At 37.1% G+C, this 20,929-nt stretch overlaps 1 protein-coding gene across 4 annotated transcripts in view; it reads left to right on the forward strand.

The window, feature by feature from the left end:
• LOC150090684 (uncharacterized) overlaps positions 1-20,929 on the forward strand; it is a 306,488-nt gene that overhangs the window by 79,785 nt on the left and 205,774 nt on the right. For all 4 annotated transcript variants that reach the window (XM_090372249.1, XM_090372256.1, XM_090372243.1 and 1 more), the window contains 2 exons: positions 2,367-2,537; positions 18,538-18,863. In XM_090372249.1, the coding sequence (XP_090228375.1) occupies positions 2,367-2,537; positions 18,538-18,863 (497 nt within the window). The remainder of the gene's footprint in view (positions 1-2,366; positions 2,538-18,537; positions 18,864-20,929) is intronic.

Consider the following 20,929-nt stretch of genomic DNA (forward strand, 5'->3'; position numbering starts at 1 on the left):
CAGTGCACCTTCAGGAAGACTTGAACAGGCTTCAGGAATGGTCAGAAAAATGGTGGCTACATTTTAATGCAGCAAAATGCAAGGAATAGCAACCCACAAATAAATTATATACTTGGTGGGGTTTAATTAAAAACAGTATTGGAGGAATTGGATTTTGGAGTCACAAAACAGGCAGATATGAAGTTTTCTGAACATTGTAAACTGGTAGCCAGGAAAGCCCATGGTGCCTTATCGATGATTTATCGAACGTTATCCTATAGAGATAAGGAAGTCATAATCCCACTATATAAGGCAATTATAAGGTCACATTTGGAATACTGTGTTCAAGTATGGCACTGAAAGCAATTATTCAAGTCCAGCACTGAAACCCGGGGAACTTCACTGATAACATCAGTTCAAGAAGAACAGTGCCCATTGATAACTACTCTGTCTCCCATTCAACTATCCCTTTATTCTAATTCCATACTGTTCTTATTTTTTGCAGCAATATACTACATCATAGTATCCATGCTCTGATTGCTGTATAACTGCATTCCTACCCAAATGGTCCTGTATTACTTCTTTAGCCAGTAATGCTATTATTTTCCTTGGAACAAAGTCAAGTTTACAGTTCTGTAATTACTCATTTCACCTTATGATCTCATTTGTGAATTGTGGAGACATTTGCACATTTCCAAACCATAGGGATCATCCCCTGAATCCAAGGATGCTGTTATAATTATGGCTGAAGGTTTTGCTTTCCTCTTTCACTACCGCTCTTAATATTATTGAATAGATCTCATCCACTCAGGTGGCTTCTCGTACACATAGCTTCAATTTTTCTTCCACTTTCCTATCACAAAATTGTTTAGTTCCCTGGTAGAATTTTATACACTTGGCATCCTCATCCCTAAAAAAATTTATCACATGTAAATATGTGTGAAAAATATCTGTTCAATTTGTCAGCAACCTAGAACAGAGTCATCAACAGTTATACTATTTATATATATATCAGACTAATATGATGCATCCCTTTAGCTATAGTTAATATAGTAAAGAAGTCTTTTGGTACTTTTCTTTGCATCCTTTGGTATATTTCTTGTAATCTGCCTTGGCTTGCCTAAACCACTTTGTGACTTGATGACAGACTGACTAGTTTATACATATTGTAGGTTTTTAGTAAACCCTGGTAATTTGTACCCAACAGATCTATTTTCCTTCTCTGCCACTTGTCTTATTAGTTCATTTGATATCCATTTAGGCCTGAGCTCTGAATGGTAATTGGTATAAAAAGCCTGGTAGCCTTTATGATTACTTCGCTGAATGCTTCCCATGTAGAATTTGCACCTGGTAACATCATCATTTGGTCCCACTGAATAGAATTAAAAAAACTGTCTGAGACCATTGTAATTACTTTAATGAAAGCAAAACTCTCCTTCATTAATTTCTGACTCTTTATTTTTTTTTTATTTATTTTTTTTTTTATTTAACAGTCTCTAAGTAGAACCCATATCATCATTACACAGTGATTACTTCCACCTAGCAGTTCCTCTATCTTCAGATTCCTAATGCATGAATAGTTACTGCTGGTAATCAGATGAAGAGTTTACTTTATCATATTGTCTAACATGCTGGTGTCGAAAAAGTCCTGAAATAATCCCACAAGAGTTCTACTACAAGTTCCAGTCAGTACAGGAAAAGTTAAAATCTCCTATTATAAGACACTCTGATTGATTAGTCCATTTTGTCTGTGTGGTTGTTCTTTATTCCCATTATCATCATTTGGTTTATAACAGATCTGCTGTCCCACTGCTTTTGCCATACCAGCTGGCTTGTTACATTGGCCATCAGTGCCAACTGGGCACTGCCTTAGATTCTGTGTGTTCAACCAAGACTATAACCCCCCCATCTCCTTTTCTGTCTGCTTTCTCTGCACATTTTACTATATCCAAATTCTGATTCCACTATATCTAAAAGTGGTAGCATGTTTCTGACCTTCTTGCAATGTCCATGTTTGATGACTTAACCAGTCCTTCAAATTTATCAGATTTATTTACTGTACTCCTAACATTATTTTACAAGTAAGTATATTTCTGTTTTTGTTCTTAGTAATCCTAACATCAAAATTGTCCCATGGGATCCTCCATCTCCAGTTAGCCTTTTAAATTCTCATGCCTTGGTTTTCAAGCTATTATATATATCCCTGTTATATATCTCAATAAGAGTAGTGCAGGAATCAATTTCACTTTGCAATTGCCATTAAACTGTTAATTTGTGTTTCCCCTTTGTTGGTAGATAGGTTGAAATATTTATTTAGAAATGATAAATTATATAATTATTATATCTAAATTTAGTTAAGTTTATTACTTTTGTATATATTTTGGTAGATTATCTGGAGTGCGGAAGATGTGGATTAATATTTCACAGATTAAAAGCTTTCATAAATCATAAATCAGATGGATGTGTTCCAAAGAAACCTATTAAGAGTGAAACAAAGAACACTGTAAAAAAAGAAAAGGATTTTTCAAAGCTTAAGAAGTCTCCTCCTAAAAGAGCAAGTAAGTATGCAAGTGTGATTATATATTGTAATAGAAACATATCTTTGTGATTGTGCTTAAAGATGATAGCATTTTATTCTTTTTGTAGGCTTTATTCCAAATATTTCCTAATATTAATCATAAAGGCTTACCAACATAAGTTAATAATCTGCAAATAGATCCAGTCTTTAAATATGGACTCCAGTTATCCATAGAAGATTGATTTGTTCAGATTCATTCCAGAAAATTTTACACACTTTTTTATTTCAATGTTTCTTGAACTACTTTTGCTGTGGTCATATTCACCTTGAAAATAAGCTTATAAAGAATCAGCAAAAAAAAAAACACATCACATGTCCATCCCCTCCTATAATTTATCTAGTTTTTCCTTCAATTTATTCAAACTGCCCACTTCTACAACAATAATTGGAAGTTTGTTCCAGCAATCAACCTGCTGGATAAAGACAGACCTCCACATTTTTTTTATCCTGCAGCGATCCTTCCTCAGTTTGAATTAATGCCCCTCGTGTGTAGTTGGAGCAAGGGGAAGAATGCCATCATCATTGAGCTTGCTCAGTCCATTCAAAACCTTTAACACCTCAGTCAGACCACCTCACAGGAGCCTAGTCTCCAGATTCTACAATTTTCTGAACTGAAGCCTTTCTTTGTAAGAACACCCTTGTTCCTCTCACATATCTCATTGCTCTTCTCTGCACTTGTACTGACCAATACTCATCCTTTCTAAAATGATGCATTCAGACTTGTATGCAGTACTCAAAATATGACCTAACCATTGTCTTATAAAATGGGATAATCACCTCTTATCCCTGCTGCAAAATACCTGTATATCATTGACAAAACCCGATGAGCTGCCTTGGCAGCCTGTCTATGTTGCTCGGAGAATATCATAGCTGAATGTACAATTAACCTCGGGTCTTTCTTTTTCCACTATGCTGAGCATAGTACCACAGTTTGTATGTTAATCTGGGATTACTGTTACCCATATGTGCAGTACCTTGCTTTTGTTAATGTTAATATTCATCTGCCATTTTTCTGCCCCATAGGCCTAATTTTTCTAGATCTTGTTGCAGTATCTTACCCTCATTACTGTAATTAATCACCTGCCAATCTTTATACCATCTGCAAACGTAGACATTAAGCCTAATATACCTTTATCAATATCATTAAAAACAGAAAACAAACAATGGGCCCAGCACTGAACCCTGTGAGACTTCACTATTAACTTTAGTCCATGTAGAGCAGTGTTCATTAATAATTACTGTTTTTTCACACTCAACCATCCCTTTATCCAAAGTAGTAACTTGCCCTTAATGCCACACTGCTCCAATTTGTTTAGTAGCCTTTTTATGTAGTATCAAAAGCTTTCCAGAAATCCAAGTATATAATATTAAATTTTTTTTTACCCTCATCCAGTTCCTTTGTTACATCATCAGTGTATCCATTTAGATTGGTCAGTCAAGGTTCCTCCTTAACAAATCCATGCTATGACTGCAGTATAATTGCATTCCTGTCTAGATAGTCCTGTATTACTTATTTAACCACAGACTCCATTATTTTCCCTAGAACAGATGTCAAGTTAACCAATCTCTAATTACTCATGTCACCTTTTGGATACCCCTTTGTGAATTTGTGATAGATTGCACATCTCCAATTCTCCTGAATTCAAAGATGCTCTCATAATTATGACTAAGGGTTTGGTTACCCCCTTTTCTGCCTCCCTTAAAATAATTGGATTGGTCCCATCCTCCCCAGGCACCATTTTTATGTTCAGCTTCAATTTTAATTCCACTCTCCTCTTAGCAACCACAAAATCACTTAGCTCCCTGTTAGATTTTAATGAACTTCTTGGGCCCCGAGTGCCAAGCAATTTTTCTCTGCAATTCATAGAGTGCTCTTTGAAAGTGATATAGTTTTATTTTTGTTGTGTGATTTTCTTCTGTTTTGTTCACTTAAAGTGATTCTTTGTAAGAACTCAGAAAGGGAATTTACCTTTCTTTTTTTAGTATTTATATTAAATACTAACTTACTTTGCTAACCTTAATAACCGTTTGGTCACTGGTGGCACTGCTCCTTCTCCCAGGTTACTGGCCCCGCCACATGGAGGGGCCGGTAACCTGGGAGAAGAAAGTCCCTCTCCCAGGGCTAAAAGGAGTAAACATGGACAAATGACTTCCCACGATTAGAGCCAAAGAACTGATCATGACCTTGCTGTTGAAAAGACTAAAAAAGGATGCAAACAAGCAGGAATCTCCAGCTTTCCTGATTCTCTGTCTTTACAACCTGTCAGCAAGCTCTCCCCTTTTATCATACAACGATGCCTTGAAAATGCAGCAGCATCTCCAAAAATGGTGAAACTTCTAATAGAGACCTCTCACCCAAGACACTCTGACCTGCTGTTAAGCCTTACATCTTTAAATGGAATTCAAGTCACTCCACATAACACCCCGAATTCTTCCAAGGGAGTGATCGGTGAATGGGACCTATTAAACGTTTCCGAGGAAGAAATAATCCAGGAACTAAAGGATCAAAATGTAACTCAGGCCAAGAGAATCATGATACGAAAAGACGGCACCCTAGTCCCAACACATAGCATAATTTTAACCTTCAATTCACCAAATCTACCATCCTCACTCAAAGCAAGTTATTTAAACTGCTGTGTTTGGCCCTTTATCCCGAACCCTCAAAGATGCTACAAATGTCAGAAATTTGGTCACTCCCAGACAGCATGCCTTGGAGATGCAACATGTGCAAACTGCGGTTGCAAAACTCATACTGAATCAGAATGCAAGGTATAAACTCCGCAGTGTCCTAATTGCATGGGCAATCATCCAGCCTACTCCAAAGATTGTGATCTCTGGAAGTTATGGAAAAAAAATACAGAAATACAAGACTGAAAATAAAGTATCTTTTCAAGAAACTAGAAGATAAGTAAAATAATGCCTACCAAAAACCACTTACGCATCGGCTACCCATAGTCACAAATCAGTAGCATGTCAGTCTCTCCTGACAAATCAATCACCGACTGGGCTTGATGAGCACTGTCGACTCAGCCTACATTTGAATCACAGTTAGTGGACCAACATAATAATACATGCCACTCACAATTCCATCTCAAAACCTAACCCACAGTAAAGTGGCAGAAAAATTGCATAAACCAGATCCTGCAGAGATGAAACAGCCACAACCAACAAACATGGATACCGATGATATGCCCAACCAAGAAGATTTTCTTGAATTAAATGCAGATGGTGATATGGAAGATAAAAATAATTCAGGATGCCCCGATTTCCCCAGAAAAGAAAAATCTAAACCTGACTGTTATAAACAACCCACGCATAAAAAGCAGACAGATTCATCTTCCTTTTACAAAACGAAATAATGGAACATATTATCCAATGGAACTGTAGAGGTCTTCTCAGTAACATAGATGATATACATGAATTAATTCACCACTACAAACCTCTTGCAATGTGCTTGCAAGAAACTAATTTGACATCTCTGGTCTCAGTTTCAATCAAAAATTACACTGTATTCAGGCAAGACAGGGCTGACTCCAATAGCACTCATAGATGAGTAGCGATACTCGTGGATTCAAGCATTCCCTCCAGATACATTCCATTACAAATATCCTTAGAAGCCGTTGCCACGCGTGTTGTTAATGGTATTACTCTGACATTGGTTTCAATTTATCTTGCACCTAATCATCAATATACTATTCAGGACCTCTTGTTATGCAGTTACCATTTCTGTTTTGTTTACTAGGAGACTTTAATGCACATCATCCATTATGGGGTTCCCCCACCTCAGACAGACGAGGTAAGCTTATCAAAATGCTGATTGATAGACAGAATTTAACATTACTAAATACTGGGTCTCCTACATATGTGCATCTCCCTACAGGTTCAACATCTGCAATAGACCTTTCCATTTGTTCTCCAATCCTCGTTCCAAGTATAGATTGGGTATCTCTGAGTGATCCTTATAGCAGCGACCATTATCCGTTAATCTGCAAAATTCAAACATCCTATTCCTTTCCAACAGAAAATCCAATTAAATTGAAATTTCCAAGGGCTGATTGGATAAAATACAGAACACATCTCATTTGACAACAATATCATTCAGTCCAGTTCCATCAACAGTGTTACTGAGCACATCACAAATCAAGTGCTGACAGCCCCGTCTGCTGCCATTCCTCAATATCAAGTAAGAAATAGAAGAAAAATAAATTATTGGCGGAATGAAGATTGCGACCATACAAAAAAAGAGAAAAACAAAGCATGGAACCTTTTCCACAAACATCCTACCACCTCCAATCTTATTAACTATAAACGGCTTAGAGCTAAAGCCCGTTATATCAGACACAAAGCAAGAAAAGAAATTTGGATTAAAATTCGCCTCATTAATCTGAAGAAAAATAAAATGTTTGGACACTAAATTTCCACCTTTATCCACCCCACTACTGAACTGGAATGGACAAGAGCTCTCTAATCCTACAGATATATCAGATGCACTGGGAATTGTATTTTCTCTGTTGTCTTTTTGTAACGCTTATGATCAGTCATTTCAAAAATGTAAAACCATTATAGAGAAATCCAGACTGAATTTCATTTACAATTCTGCTTTATCTTATAATCAACCATTTACCATGCTTGAGCTACAGCAATCTCTTACCAACTCAAGAAACAGTGCTGCTGGCCCTGATGGGATATATTATGTAATGCTCTGAAATCTGGATCAAAGATCACTCTCTTCGCTACTGATATTATACTATCGATTGCAAAACCTGGTAAAGATCATTCTGTTCTTCAAAATTACAGGCTGATATCCTTTACTAGCTGTCTCAGCAAAACTCTCGAGAAAATGATACATCGTCGTCTCACTTGGTTCCTCAAGTCTCAAAACTTGATAAATAACCAATTTGGATTCCGGAAAAACCGAACTTCATTGGATCTCATGATCAAAGCCGCGACAAATGTCAGAAATGCTTTCATCAAAAAAGGAACATATCGTTATGGTCTGTAGTAGTGGCATGTGATGCAAGAAAGTAAGTGAATGAGCTTATGCAGCATCAGCCAAAAAAAAAAAAAAAAAAATCACCATTCCCTTCAAATGTCTGTCCAGTTCCTCCTTAAATTTATTTAACCTATGAACTTCCACATTAACAGATGGAAGTTTGTTCCAGCAATTAACCACCCGCTGGCTAAAGGCAAATTTCCGCACATCTATTCTACATCTGTCTTTTCTTAATTTGAATTTATGCCCCTTAGGTTCATAATCTGAACAAGTGGAAGGATCTCACCAGAATTCAGCATGCTCAACCCATTCAAGGCCTTATACACCTCAATCAGATAACTGCACAGGTGCCTAGTCTCCAGTCACTGCAATTTGCAGAACTTAAGCCTCTCTTGGTAAGAGGATCCCTTCATTCCCCTCAACAATCTTGTTGCCCTTCTCTGTACACGCTCAAGCAAATCTACATCCTTCCTAAAATGAGGCCTCCAGACCTGTATGCAGTACTCAAGGTGTGGCCACTATTGCCTTATACAGAGGGACAATCACCTCCTTTTCCCTGCTAGCAAAATTCCTATAAATCGTTGACAAAATCCCATGACCTGTCCTGGCCTGTCTGCATTGCTCAGAAAACTTCATATCTGACTGCACAATTACTCCCATGTCTTTTTCATTTTCTACCACCCTTAAGTGTAGTACCACACAGTTGGTACGTTTCTCTGGGGTTACTTCTACCCATATGCAGTACAGTCAGTCCTCGTATAGCACGATAGTTTGTTCCTAGAAACCCTCGTGCAATGCAAAATCGTGCAATATGAACAACAGGCCCTATGGGAAATATAGGGTTAGGTGCCGACCACCCAAGATTGAACACACATTTGTAACCAAAACATTACCAAACGCAAATAATCATAATAAAATACTTACATATTTTATTACGACTATTACGTTATAAAATATTGCTACTGCTTTTGCTTTTATTATAAGCAAACTTGTTTTTTGTTTGATTTTCTATCCAAACAGATGACAGCCGTTCCATCTCTTCCAATTCTTTGTGTCTTAATCTAATGGATTTTAATTACACTTTGAAAGTTGTTTTTATTTCTCTGCATTCTTTGTAATTCTCTGTGTTGCCTCATTTAGGTCTGTAGCACGTGTAATATCATATGGTCTTTCATTTCGCTCAAAGCGTTTCACAATTTCATATTTTTTCTCTATCGACAGAGGCGGACTGGCCATAAACCTTGCCGGGGAAACCCCGGTTGGCCGGAGGCCGGTGTGATTTTGGCCATAAACGCTAGTAGGAGGCCACTACAAGTTTTCCCGGGTAATAATTTATGATCCAGTCCGCCTGTTTATCGATATTGCTTTTCTTTTTCCTCTCTGAATCTGCAGTGTCTTCACCAGGACCCTTCCTTTTCACACCTTTTAAGTATTTTACTCATTTTTAGGGAATAAAGCACAATTACAAAACGAGGAGGCAGGCTTGATACACATAAACAAAGCTGCACGCGTGTAGCAACTGAATAAACAACACCGTAAAGGCAGAGATACACTATTAACACCTCACATTTTACTAAAGCAAATTTCTGGGGGTTACTACCATAAAACAATAAAAACACTTTCCAGTTGCGTTTCTGCTAGTGGAATCTGTTATAAACTGGTAGTAAACTCGATCTAATTGCATTTGCGATTATACCGATAGCTGGAATTGTGTTGGTTTTTACGTTATTATGGTGAAATGTGTTTCCCCTTCACTGATATAAAACACAAAAATACATTTTCAGAATCTTCTCTTAATTCCTATCGTGTTGCTTTCGGTTGGGGTGATTCTGCGTTCGACTGCTATTTCTTGTAAACACAAAGGCGAATCATGCATAAGCGAATTCGGTTCGTGTTATATAAGATATCGTTCCCCTATTTATAAATCGTGTACGATCGAATTCGTGTAACGTAAACACGTGTTATACGAGGACTGACTGTACTTTGCATTTGTAAACTTTAAACTTCAGTTGCCACTTCTTATCCCATCTGCCCAAATTATCTAGATTCTGTTGCAGTAGCACACTGCCATTACTGTCATTAACAACCCTGCCAACCTTTGTATCATCTGCAAACTTCAACACTAAACCTGATATACCTTCATCATTATCATTGGTAAATATACAAAACAACAGAGGACCCAACACCGAACCCTGTGGGACTCCACGAAGAGCAGCACCCATTAATTACCACCCTCTATCTTCTCCCACTCAACCATCCTTTTATCCATTGTAGCAACTTACCCTTAATACCATTCTGCTCCAATTTGTACAATAGCATTCCATGCGCAACAGTGTCAAAAGCTTTCCTGAAATCCAAATATATGATATCAAAATTATTTTTTGCATTCAGTTCCTTTGTAACCACATCATAATATCTTATGAAATTTGTCAGACAAGACTTTCCCTTAACAAACCCATGCTGTGTCTGTATTATTGCTGCAGTCTTGTCTAGATGATCCTGCAATGTATCTTTAACGAGTGACTCCATTATTTTATCCAGAACAGAAGTTAAACTAACTGTTCTGTAATTACTCGTGTCACCCTTCGATCCCCCTTTGTGAATTGGGGATACATTTGCACATCTCCAGTTCGTGTGAACCTCCCCTGAGTCCAAGGATGCTCTCATAATTATGGCTAAGGGTTTGCTTAGTTGCTTTGCCACCTCCTTTAATATAACTGGATAGATCCCATCCACCCCAGGTGCCTTTCTTGTGTTTATCTTCAACAATTTCTCCTCCACTTTGCTCTCAGTTATTACAAAATCATTTTAAGCCCCCTGCTACAATTTGATACCTTCTGCCATTTTCAAACCTTAATAACTCCTCATGTGTGAATGTAGATGCAAAATATTCATTCAGTTTGTTTGCTATCTGAGCAGGATCATCAACAGTGGAACCATTGATGTCAAGTGGACCAATCAGATTCATCCCCTTCCGTTTAGAGTTTATATAAGTAAAGAAATCCTTGCTGTTTTTCTTAGCATCTTTTGCCAAAGATTTCTCATAATCTGCCTTTGCCTGCCTAACCTCCTTTGTGACTTGATTACAGACTAGCTTATATCTGCCATAGACTTCTGAGTTGCTTGATAATTTATATGAATCCCATGCATTTTTCTTCTCTGTCACGAGTCTCATTAGTTCATTTGATAACCATTTAGGCCTAAACCTTGAACAATATTTCTTAATAGGTATGAAACTTTTAGTAGCATCCATGATTAATTCTTTGAATGCTTCCCACTTAGAATTTACTGTTGGTAACATCGTCAGTTGATCCCAATGTACAGAATTTAAAAACTGTCTTGACATTGAGAAAGCCTTTGGCACTACGTGGCCTTTTGGCATCTTAAAGGATTACATTCTCTTGGCCTGAGAGGTAATTTACCATATTTTATCTAAAATTTCCTTCAACAGAGATCCTTTCAAGTTCGTTATCGGGGAACCCTCTCTAAAAACTTTATCCAAGAAGTAATTCTACAAGGGTCAGTTCTCAGCGCCACCTTGTTTTCAATGAGAATGAGTCATATAATTGAACTTATTCCGAAAATTGTGGATTCATACATTTTCGCAGACGATCTCACAATTTATTGTCATTCTCAAAACATGCATTACATTGAACGCCAACTACAAATATCGATCAATTGCATCCTGACATGGATGACACAAAATAGTTATAGACTCTCCAGCCAGAAATCTGCCATTCACTTCTGTACCAGATTCAATATGCATCCTGAACCCGAGCTCCACTTGAATAACCATCCTCTTCCTATAGATAATAGTATTTGGGATTGTTCTTTGACAGTAAATTAAATTTCCAAAAGCAAATTGAACATCTCTGGACTACTTGTCAAAAAAAACTGAACATACTCAGTCTTATCAGCCACAAAATGGGGAGCATATCGTTACAGCCTGTTTCGTTTATATAGAACCATAATCAGATCATGACTGGACTACAGCGTGCCTGTCTTTGACTCTGCTAGGGAAAGTGCTTTATCTCGCCTCAACCCTTTTCAACATTCAGCTCTCAGAACAGCACTAGTTGCATTCAGAATATCTCCAGTGCAAAGTTTGTATGTTGAAGCCCATGAACCTCCTCTAAATATCAGAAGAAAGATGTTGCTGCTGAACTATGCAACCAAGATCCAAAGCCAGATGACCCATCTTAATTGGTCAATACTTTATAATCCACAGTTTATGACCTTCTTTAGGAACAAACCACAGACAGCGGCCTGCTGTTATTAGGCTAAAGCAACTAGCAGAAGATTGGGATATACACTTCAATAAAATCTTGCAAGATCCTATAGATCCTGACCTTCCATGGTCTGTCATTATGCCATCTTGTGACAATTATTTCCACCAGTGGAGAAAACACTCTCTATCAGACATTAACATCCAACAGCTACACATTTTGCATACTCAACATTATCCTGACTTCGCTAAAATATATACAAATGGATCAAAGTCTGAGAGTGGATCGGGTGCAGCAATAGTACTCCCTGATACTACCATTTCTCTGTCTCTTCCAACAGAGTGTAGTAGTTACACAACTGAATTATATGCCATAGAGCTTGCTATAGAAAATACTTTACATATGTCAATTCAAAAGAGCATAATATACACAGACTCGCAAAGTTCCTTATTAGTCTTGTAAAGCAACTCCCCACCTAATCACCCGTTATTAAAGCTCATTAGAACAGAGTTGATACGTCTCAGAGAGCATCAACAAAAGGTTATCTTCTGCTGGATCCCAGCCCATACTGGAATACCAGGAAATTAAATTGTGGATGCTGCTGCTGCCAAACATCCATTCAGATCAGCCCCAACAAATTCCCTAGTACCGTTCACTGATTATAAAATGAATATACAAAGTATATGTAAAGGTCAATGGATTCTTCAATGGCAAGTGCAAATTCATAATAAACTACTTCAAATTAAACCTGTACCAAAATTATTGGCGATATAATGCTCGAATAGTATCATTCAGTTCCCTGGCAATCTTGAAGGAACCTTTGTCACCTAGCCATATCATAGGCGAAAAATCAAATCTCACAGAATTCTTCTCCTTCCTAAAACGAATAGGATATATAGCTGTTTCTAACTGATCTACATCAACCAACACAGGCAGTATGAACCACTTTACTAAGTGCAATATGGCCTAAGTAGTGATTGCACTTAAAACCCCATCAACAACAACAACAACAAACTTCTTGCATTTCCCTCCCAGAAGAACTCCTCATACTTGAGTGTAGATGTATAATACCTAGTTAGTTTGTCTGCAACCTGATCAGGATCATCAACAGTTAAACCACTGGCATCATGTGGTCCAATATGATTCAACTCCTTTCTTCTACTCTTAATATGAGTAAAGAAGTCTTTACTGCTTTTCTTGGCATTCTTTGCCAGAGACTTCTTGTAATCTGCCTTTGCTTGCCTCACTTCCTTGGTGACTTGATTACAGACTAGTTCATATCTACTAGAGACTTCTGCATCACCTTGTAATTTATATGCATTTGATACATTTTTCTTCTCTGTCACAAGTCCCATTTAGTTCATCAGACATCCATTTAGGTCCAAACCTGTAATGGTATTTCTTAGTTGGTATGGAAAGCCTGGTAGCTTTTATGATTAATTCCCTGAATGTTTCCCCTTTTAGAATTGCTATTGTTAACATCCTAAGGTAGTTCTGCCATATAGAATTTAAAAACTTGAGATCATTGTAGTCACCCTTATGACTACAGTTATCTTTTTCATTCTCTACCAGACAGAGTGCAGTACCACACAGTTAGTATGATTTTCTAGGGTTGCTTCTACCCATATGCAGTACTTTGCATTTATTAATGTTAAACTTCAGTTGCCACTTCTCTGCCCATCTGCCCAAATTTTTTAGATCCTGTTGTAGTAGCATACTGTCATTAACAACCCTGCCAACCTTAATATTGTCTGCAAACTTGGACATTAAGCCTGATATATCTTCATCAATATCATTGATAAATATACAAAACAACAATGGGCCAAAAACCAAACCTTGGGGAACTGAACTAATAACATTCTTCCACAAAGAGCAGTGTCCATTGATTACCACTGTCTTCTCCCACTCAGCTACCCTTTTATCCATTGTAGCAACATTCCCTTAATGCCTTACTGCTCCAATTTGTACAGTAATCTTCCATGTGCAACAGTATCAAAAGCTTTCCTGAAATCCAAGTAAAGAAAAAAAGGCAAACTGTAGCCGTTATCAATCCACTGCAAGATGGAAGTCTCCTCAACAATTCATGTTGAGGGAAATGGACCATAATCTGCCACGCTGTTCCTGTGTGAGTGGCAGATCGACCGTATTTAGCATTCAGCGGCTTGGACCCCTGTCTACTCAAAGAGCATGTGCTACTGCACTCCCACTCCTGACCACTTGGCTATGTAGGCCTGGAAATTCAAGTATATGATATCAAAATTATTTTTTGTATCCACTTCCTTTGTGACTATGTCATAGTACCAATGAAATTGGCCAGACAAGACTTCCCCTTAACAAACCCATGCTGTGTCTGAATTATTACTGTAGTCTTGTCTAGCTGATCCTGCAATGCTTCTTTAACCAGTGACTCCATTATTTTCCGCGGAACGGAAGTTAAACTAACAGGTCTGTAATTACTTGTGTTACCCTTTGTCCATCGAGGACCTCTCTCGAGTCCAATGATACTCTCATAATTAGGGTTAAGGGTTTGCTTACTTCCTTTGCCACCTCCTTTAAAAAAACTGGATCGATCCCATCCACCCCAGGTGCTTTTCTTATGTTTATCTTGAACAATTTCTCCTCTGCTTTGCTTTCAGCTATTACAAAATCATTAAGCTTCCCGTTACAGTTTGATAAGCTTCAGTCCTTCACTTCCCTACAGAATTCCTCATGTGTGAATGTAGATGCAAAATACTTGTTCAGTTTATCAGCTCAGATAGCTGACAAACTGACAGGATCAATACTCAAACCATTGATATCAAGTGGACCAGTCTGATTCACTCCCTTCCTTTATTTATATAAGTAAAGAAGTCCTGTTGTTTTTCTTAGCATCCTTTGCCGAAGAGTTCTCGTAATCTGCATTCATTTGCCTAATCTCCTTTGTGACTTGATTACAGTCTAGCTTATATCTGCCATAGGCTTCTGTTTTGCCCTATAATTTATATGCGTTCCATGCATTCTTCTCTGCCATGCATCTCATTAGTTCATCTGACATCCATTTAAGCCTAAATCTTGAACAGTTTTTCGTAGTTGGTATGAAAAGCCTAGTTGCTTCCAAGATTACTTCCTTGAATGCTTCCCATTTAGGATTTGCTGTTGGTCCCATTATATAGAATTTTAAAGTTGTCTTAGACCACTGTAGTCACTTTTACATGAGCAAAAATCCTTCCCTTTACCCCTGATGGTAGTTATGTCTTTAAGTAAATCCCACATCAGAACACTGATCACTGCCACCTAGTGGTTCCTTTATCTGCAAATTCTTAATGCATGAATGATCACTGGTGATAATCAGATCAAGAGTATTACTCCTTTCGGTTGCCTATCGAACATTCTACTATCCAATAAATCCCTAAAAGATTTGCTAATGTTCGAGTGACACAAATTTACTGTCCCACTCTCATTTCTTTGTACAATTGTTCGTTGTACTCATCGTTGTCATTAGGCCTATGACATGCTCCTACTCTCATTTTCTCTTTCCCAGTGTTTATGTCACATCAAACTGACTTAACATTGCATTTTCCACCCATGTCAACAGGATGCACTTCCTTAGATTTTTTTTTGTTTCTTAACTAACAGGATAATACCTTCTCACTTCCTATCTTTTCTGTACACATTATACTCCCCTCCCCATATGCCAATTCTGCTCTGCTTATATCTGTGTGACACAATTTCTCTGATATCCCAACAATATCTGCCTTTGATGTCTTGACCTGCACTTCAAATTCATCAAATTTATTTACTATAATCCTAGCATTGGTGTACATGGAAGTATGCTTGTACCTGTTCTTACTCTTAGTTACTCTAACACAGCCCATATATTTATTTGTTTCATGATGACTCCCACCAGTCTTTGAAATCCTGAGCATCTTGCTTTCCAGGCTGCTGCTCATTCTAATAGGAGTGCAAGAATCACTTTAGCCTCTACCTGCAGCTACCGTTAATCTTTTAGTCTGTGAATCCCCCCCCCCACGAATCTAGCAGTTTTCTGACCCACCTAACACTGCCTCGATAGCATCAGCAAATATTCTTGTACCCTTTCTATTTAAGCGTATCCCATCCCTGTAGAAGCCATCTCTCCTGTTAGCAAGCACAGACTACGCTGAAAAAAATTCTACGCTGTGAGCCTTGCACAATCTCTCCAGGGCTGAATTGATTGACAAGGCTCTCATCATATACTCCCTCCTATCGTGTCTGGGCAGAATTGCAGACACTTTCACATTTAACCCTAACTTGCAACCTTTTTCCAGCATTGACCTGTACTTGTTAAGTAAATCTGCAGCTCTACTCTTAATGTCATTGGTGCCAACATACATACAACAATATTATCTTTTGTGTCCTTAAAAGATATCTTCTCTACAACACCATCAACTTTTGCCCCTGGCAGACATACCCCGGTCCTATTATTCTGGCCTTTTTTGCACAATATATTACCCGTCTCCCTGACAATGATCTCCAACAATAACTAGCTCCTGTGGGATCAGTGCTTTCTGCCTTGAAGATTGCTGCTGTGTTGCTTCTTTAACTGCAACACAGCAGCATTCCTGATGCAAAAGAATGAGATCTAACACTGAGAACTTGATGGGTCCCCCACTTTAATACCTTCAAGGGCATCTACTCAATTCCTCAAACTCTCATAGATGCCTATCAGAATGCTGAGTTGGCACCTAATTTCTTGACACTCTCTGCACCTAGCACACATACATCTTTCTTGGCTATATCATTTCCTGTTCTAGAAAGTCTGCAAACACGTTGCAAATTTTTTAGGCTGTGATGCGTTCGAGAATTGTCTATTTCTGTTCTACCCGAAGCCACAGCACTACTGCTACTTTGTTCTTGTTGTTTTGCTGCTTTAGTCTGGGGCATGATTTCCATTTGAATACAATTGATTAACAAAAAATTAATAAGATTAATAAATTTAATCAATCGTCAATACTACACTAATCTAATAGATTACTAAATGCTGTGATACGTATTACGCTAGCTAGTTTTACGTCATACTTTGCATTAATAAGTTTGGAATACACGTTACACTATGCCGCTACGACCACAATGTTAAATTAGTTATTTCCTTAGCTAAACAGAAAGATATTTGCCCAACAAGTGAGTTGGAGTTCCAAGTTAATTATAATGTATAACATAATTATCCGACTAACGCCAACCTAATTGATTCGAACTTTAGAGATACCTATTTACCACAATTAAAATTATGAATTCCCCTACCACTCACTCTATACTATAACAGCGGAGGCAAGATTTGAACAAAACAACGGTTCTATCTATATTAACTAGTAGCCTACAAAATCTCTAGCTAAATTAAAACTCAAATAGCGAGCGTGACTAGGTCTATAAAACTACTTATAGAGTACTATGTAATATGACAGTTAAGTCAATAAAATGACAAAAGTCTTAAAAAATGTATGATTTCTTTGAGCTGGAAATTCACTGCTTGGCAATGTATAATCTCGTCCATAATTGTGTGCATCCATGCGATAATTCGAAGAAATTCACTAAAGTGTAAAGAATCATCAAGCTTATTTGTTTTATTCTTCATGTATGTGCATCTGGACTCTGTGTAGACAACTACCGACTCAATTAAACTGAGTCGGTAGTTGTCTACAGTCTTACTGCCAGTAACTAAATTGGCATATTGATGTATGTTATTGACATTTCAGATATTATCCTTTTTCATTTGATTACTTAAATATTGTGCTGACACACACCTGCTAAATGAAGTTGTGTGTAAGAGCCACCCAACATCAGCCAGATTTAAAAATGTTATTTATATCATTTGCAGTGATAGCTCAAATGACATAGCATATGAAGACAAATACAGGTATAAAGGATTTTGGTTACTGTGTAAAAATTTCACAAACAAATATTAATATATTTAATTTATTTTCTGCTTGTGACTTAGCTTTATCTGTCTGATTCTACATGTAAAGAAACCCATGATTGTTTTGGATTGCTGTGAATTTTATTTTCCTGCTGTATCTTTATGGTGTTTCAATTATTCTTTTAAGAATGAAAACTGTCTTATGGGTATTATGGTGTCTTTGTAAATGTTTTGTTGAAATACAGTTTGTTGGGAGCTTCTTTCTTAGGTTACAAGAGCCTTCCTTTTTTCACTTTTATTATTGAAAAAAAAAAAAAAGAAAAAAGTTTTGCGTTGGCAGTTTTATTATTATTATTATTAAAAACTTCTACTGGAATGTTATGACAGTAGGGTTTAAATTTTCCCATATCAAGGAAGGGGGAACCAGTAAATTCGACGAGTTTTCAAGCAAAATGTAATAAATACAAACCTATATTTTTGTATTTGTTTATACAAAGCACCAAATAATTAAACAAGATTATGAACTTCCCAGTACTCACCCCATACACTTGGTTTTCACATGCAGTAATTCCTGAAATTTCCATCCATCCTGTTCTTTCTCATATTTTGTACATTACCAGTAGCTCACATAAATAGAATCTAATTTGAAGACTTAGGTTTGTATATGTGTAATGTATATTGTATTTCACTACAGGCAAGCCTAAACGCTTGAGGGTTCAAATTGTCAGTCTATTTTTACTATTCAAATTCACAGGAAATAATAAATATAAATGTAGAAGTGTTATTATGTAGACAGAAATCTGCACAATATTTGAGAATAAAGAAATGAGATTAATAGGAAATGTATTAATAAATAATAATTTTTTGATCTGTTACCTCTTCCATTTAGATTCTCCATTGAAGTCTCCAGCAAAGAAATTGCCACCAACAAAGCAGGTAACCATTAGAGTTGCTCGCTTAAGTTCCAAATTGTTGAAGAAAAGCCTTGCTCACCATAAAGATAAGAAAAAAATGCAAGTGAAACAAGTGAAGAAAAAGCCCAATAAAGTAAAAGTTAAAGAAAAGGTTTCCATTGGTCAAATAAAAAAAAGTTCTGTAGATAAAACAAATATGGTGCAAACAAAAAAGATCATTGCTAAATCCAAATCAAAGTCTACTCAAGACAAATCGGTAAAGCCTACCAAATTTAAGGGTTTAACTGGATATCTGTGGAAGGTAAAGTAAAAGTCACTTGTATTTTATTCAGTAGTAATTAGCATGATTTAAAAAAAATTGTTTTTCATAGTCTTGAACAGAATATATCACATAAGGTGAAACTTGCAAAGTTTTACAACCAAATTTAAAGAAAAATTATATTATTATACTATTCTTTTAAAAAGTTTACTTTCAAAAGTATGCTGTCACTGTAGTATTCATTAGAGCCATACATTTGATTTTAATATAGTGTATAAATGGGTAAACGTTCTTCTTCTTCCAGTCAGTCACATAGCTCCCTGAGGAGCTGTTGTGGCCACCAACAAATTCCTCCGATCGTGTTCTATACGAGCAGCATCGCAAAGCGTCATGCCCAGAAGTTCACTGATCCCATCCTTCCACCTAGTTGCAGGTCTTCCTCTGCACCTCTTCCCCTCAGTTTTTCCTTCCATTATATTCTTCAACAGAAAGTTTTCCCTTCTTACTATATGACCAAAAAATACGCAATATTTTCCTGTAACACCACATTTCAAATGCCTCAATTTTCTTCCTATCACCTCTTTTCAGATTCCATCTTTCACATCCATAAGTGGCAACTGGAAAAATTAACGAATCACTGATTCTCAGTTTAGTCTTTAGTGGCAGATCATTATCTCTCCATAATTTTATCAGATCAGCCACCAGCGTTTTAGCAATTGCCCGTTTGAGCAGTCACTATTTTTATTTATTCTTAACCCTAAGTAATCAAATTCATCAACTTCTTTGATATCTTGCCCATTAACCCTCACTTTACTGGAATCGAGATTATCACCATAATTTTAGTTTTACACACATTCAGAAACAATCCTTTTTCTTCACATACTCTCCTCAGAGTTTCTTTAAGATGATCCTTAGAATTACAGATTAGCACAGTATCATCTGCATAACGAAGGTTGTTTATCTTCGTTCCTCTAATTTTGATACCAGTCTCTAAATCTTCCAAAGCTTCACGCATGATAAATGTAGTAAAATGGAAAATAATTCGCATTAATACAATAGTATATGAATTTGTTAATTTTGACTTTCTTTTGTATAAAACTACCATTAATCATTATTTGTCATGTTACGTATGCCATTACTTATTGTTGATGATTTTCAGTATCTTTGTGCCATGCATCATGGAAGCAAGCTCTGAACTAAATTAAAGTTATGTGAAATGTAGGACTCTTCTTATGGGAAATATCATCTTGTTCCTCTTCTTTTTATTTATTTTTTTGAAGATAGTGTCTACAGTTTCATCAAACTACTCTTGCTTAAAAAAAGTGTATAGAAGCTTCTGTTGCCACCCACAGAGATATATTCCTGAAAATTACTGTTTGGCAAGGCTAAAGTTCTATACAAATTAGGAGGAAGTTAGTTTTTTGCTTAGTTTCCACAAATTGGCATTGGAAAAGATGCCTAAGTTGACAACAAAAGGAGATTTGTTGTCAACTTTGATAAATTTTATAAATTTCTCTGAGGTGGATAAGCACACATGCATGCACTTGTATTTTATTTTGGAATATAGCTGCTAATTTTTATAATCGCATCTCTTGCCGTGACTGCACTAGCTGCTACTTTGGAGAGACTGGACGTCGACTCGAGAAACGTCTCTCAGAACGTAAAAGGGCGATCCGTTTGGCAGATGTGGAACACTCAGCTATTGCCGAGCATGTCTGGACAACCCACCACGACATTGACCCGCACCACGATGTCGTGGTTGTGGACAGGTCCCACCATTACCTACGGCGCACCTGGTTGGAATCATTAAACATAAAATGCTCGGATACCTCTTTGAACAGGAACAGTGGTTGTCAAGTTAACCCCATCACAGAAGCAATAATTCTGTCCATAGACAAACGCTGGCTGCATCACCACCATACGTCACAGCCACAAACTTCAACCTCAAACAATTAGCCACGTGCCTCACGCACCAACTTGGCAGTGCACATCTCCATTCTAACTGTCATTTAATATATTTTCTATTTAACTGAAGAAGGCTGTCTACTCAGCCGAAAGCTCTTTTGTATATTAACCGTTCTTTGTATGTATGTTCTAGTATTAAACCG

The sequence above is a fragment of the Mastigoproctus giganteus genome, chromosome 1 (assembly GCF_048544385.1).
Source record: "Mastigoproctus giganteus isolate SK-2022 chromosome 1, ASM4854438v1, whole genome shotgun sequence".
Lineage (NCBI taxonomy): Eukaryota > Metazoa > Arthropoda > Arachnida > Uropygi > Thelyphonidae > Mastigoproctus > Mastigoproctus giganteus.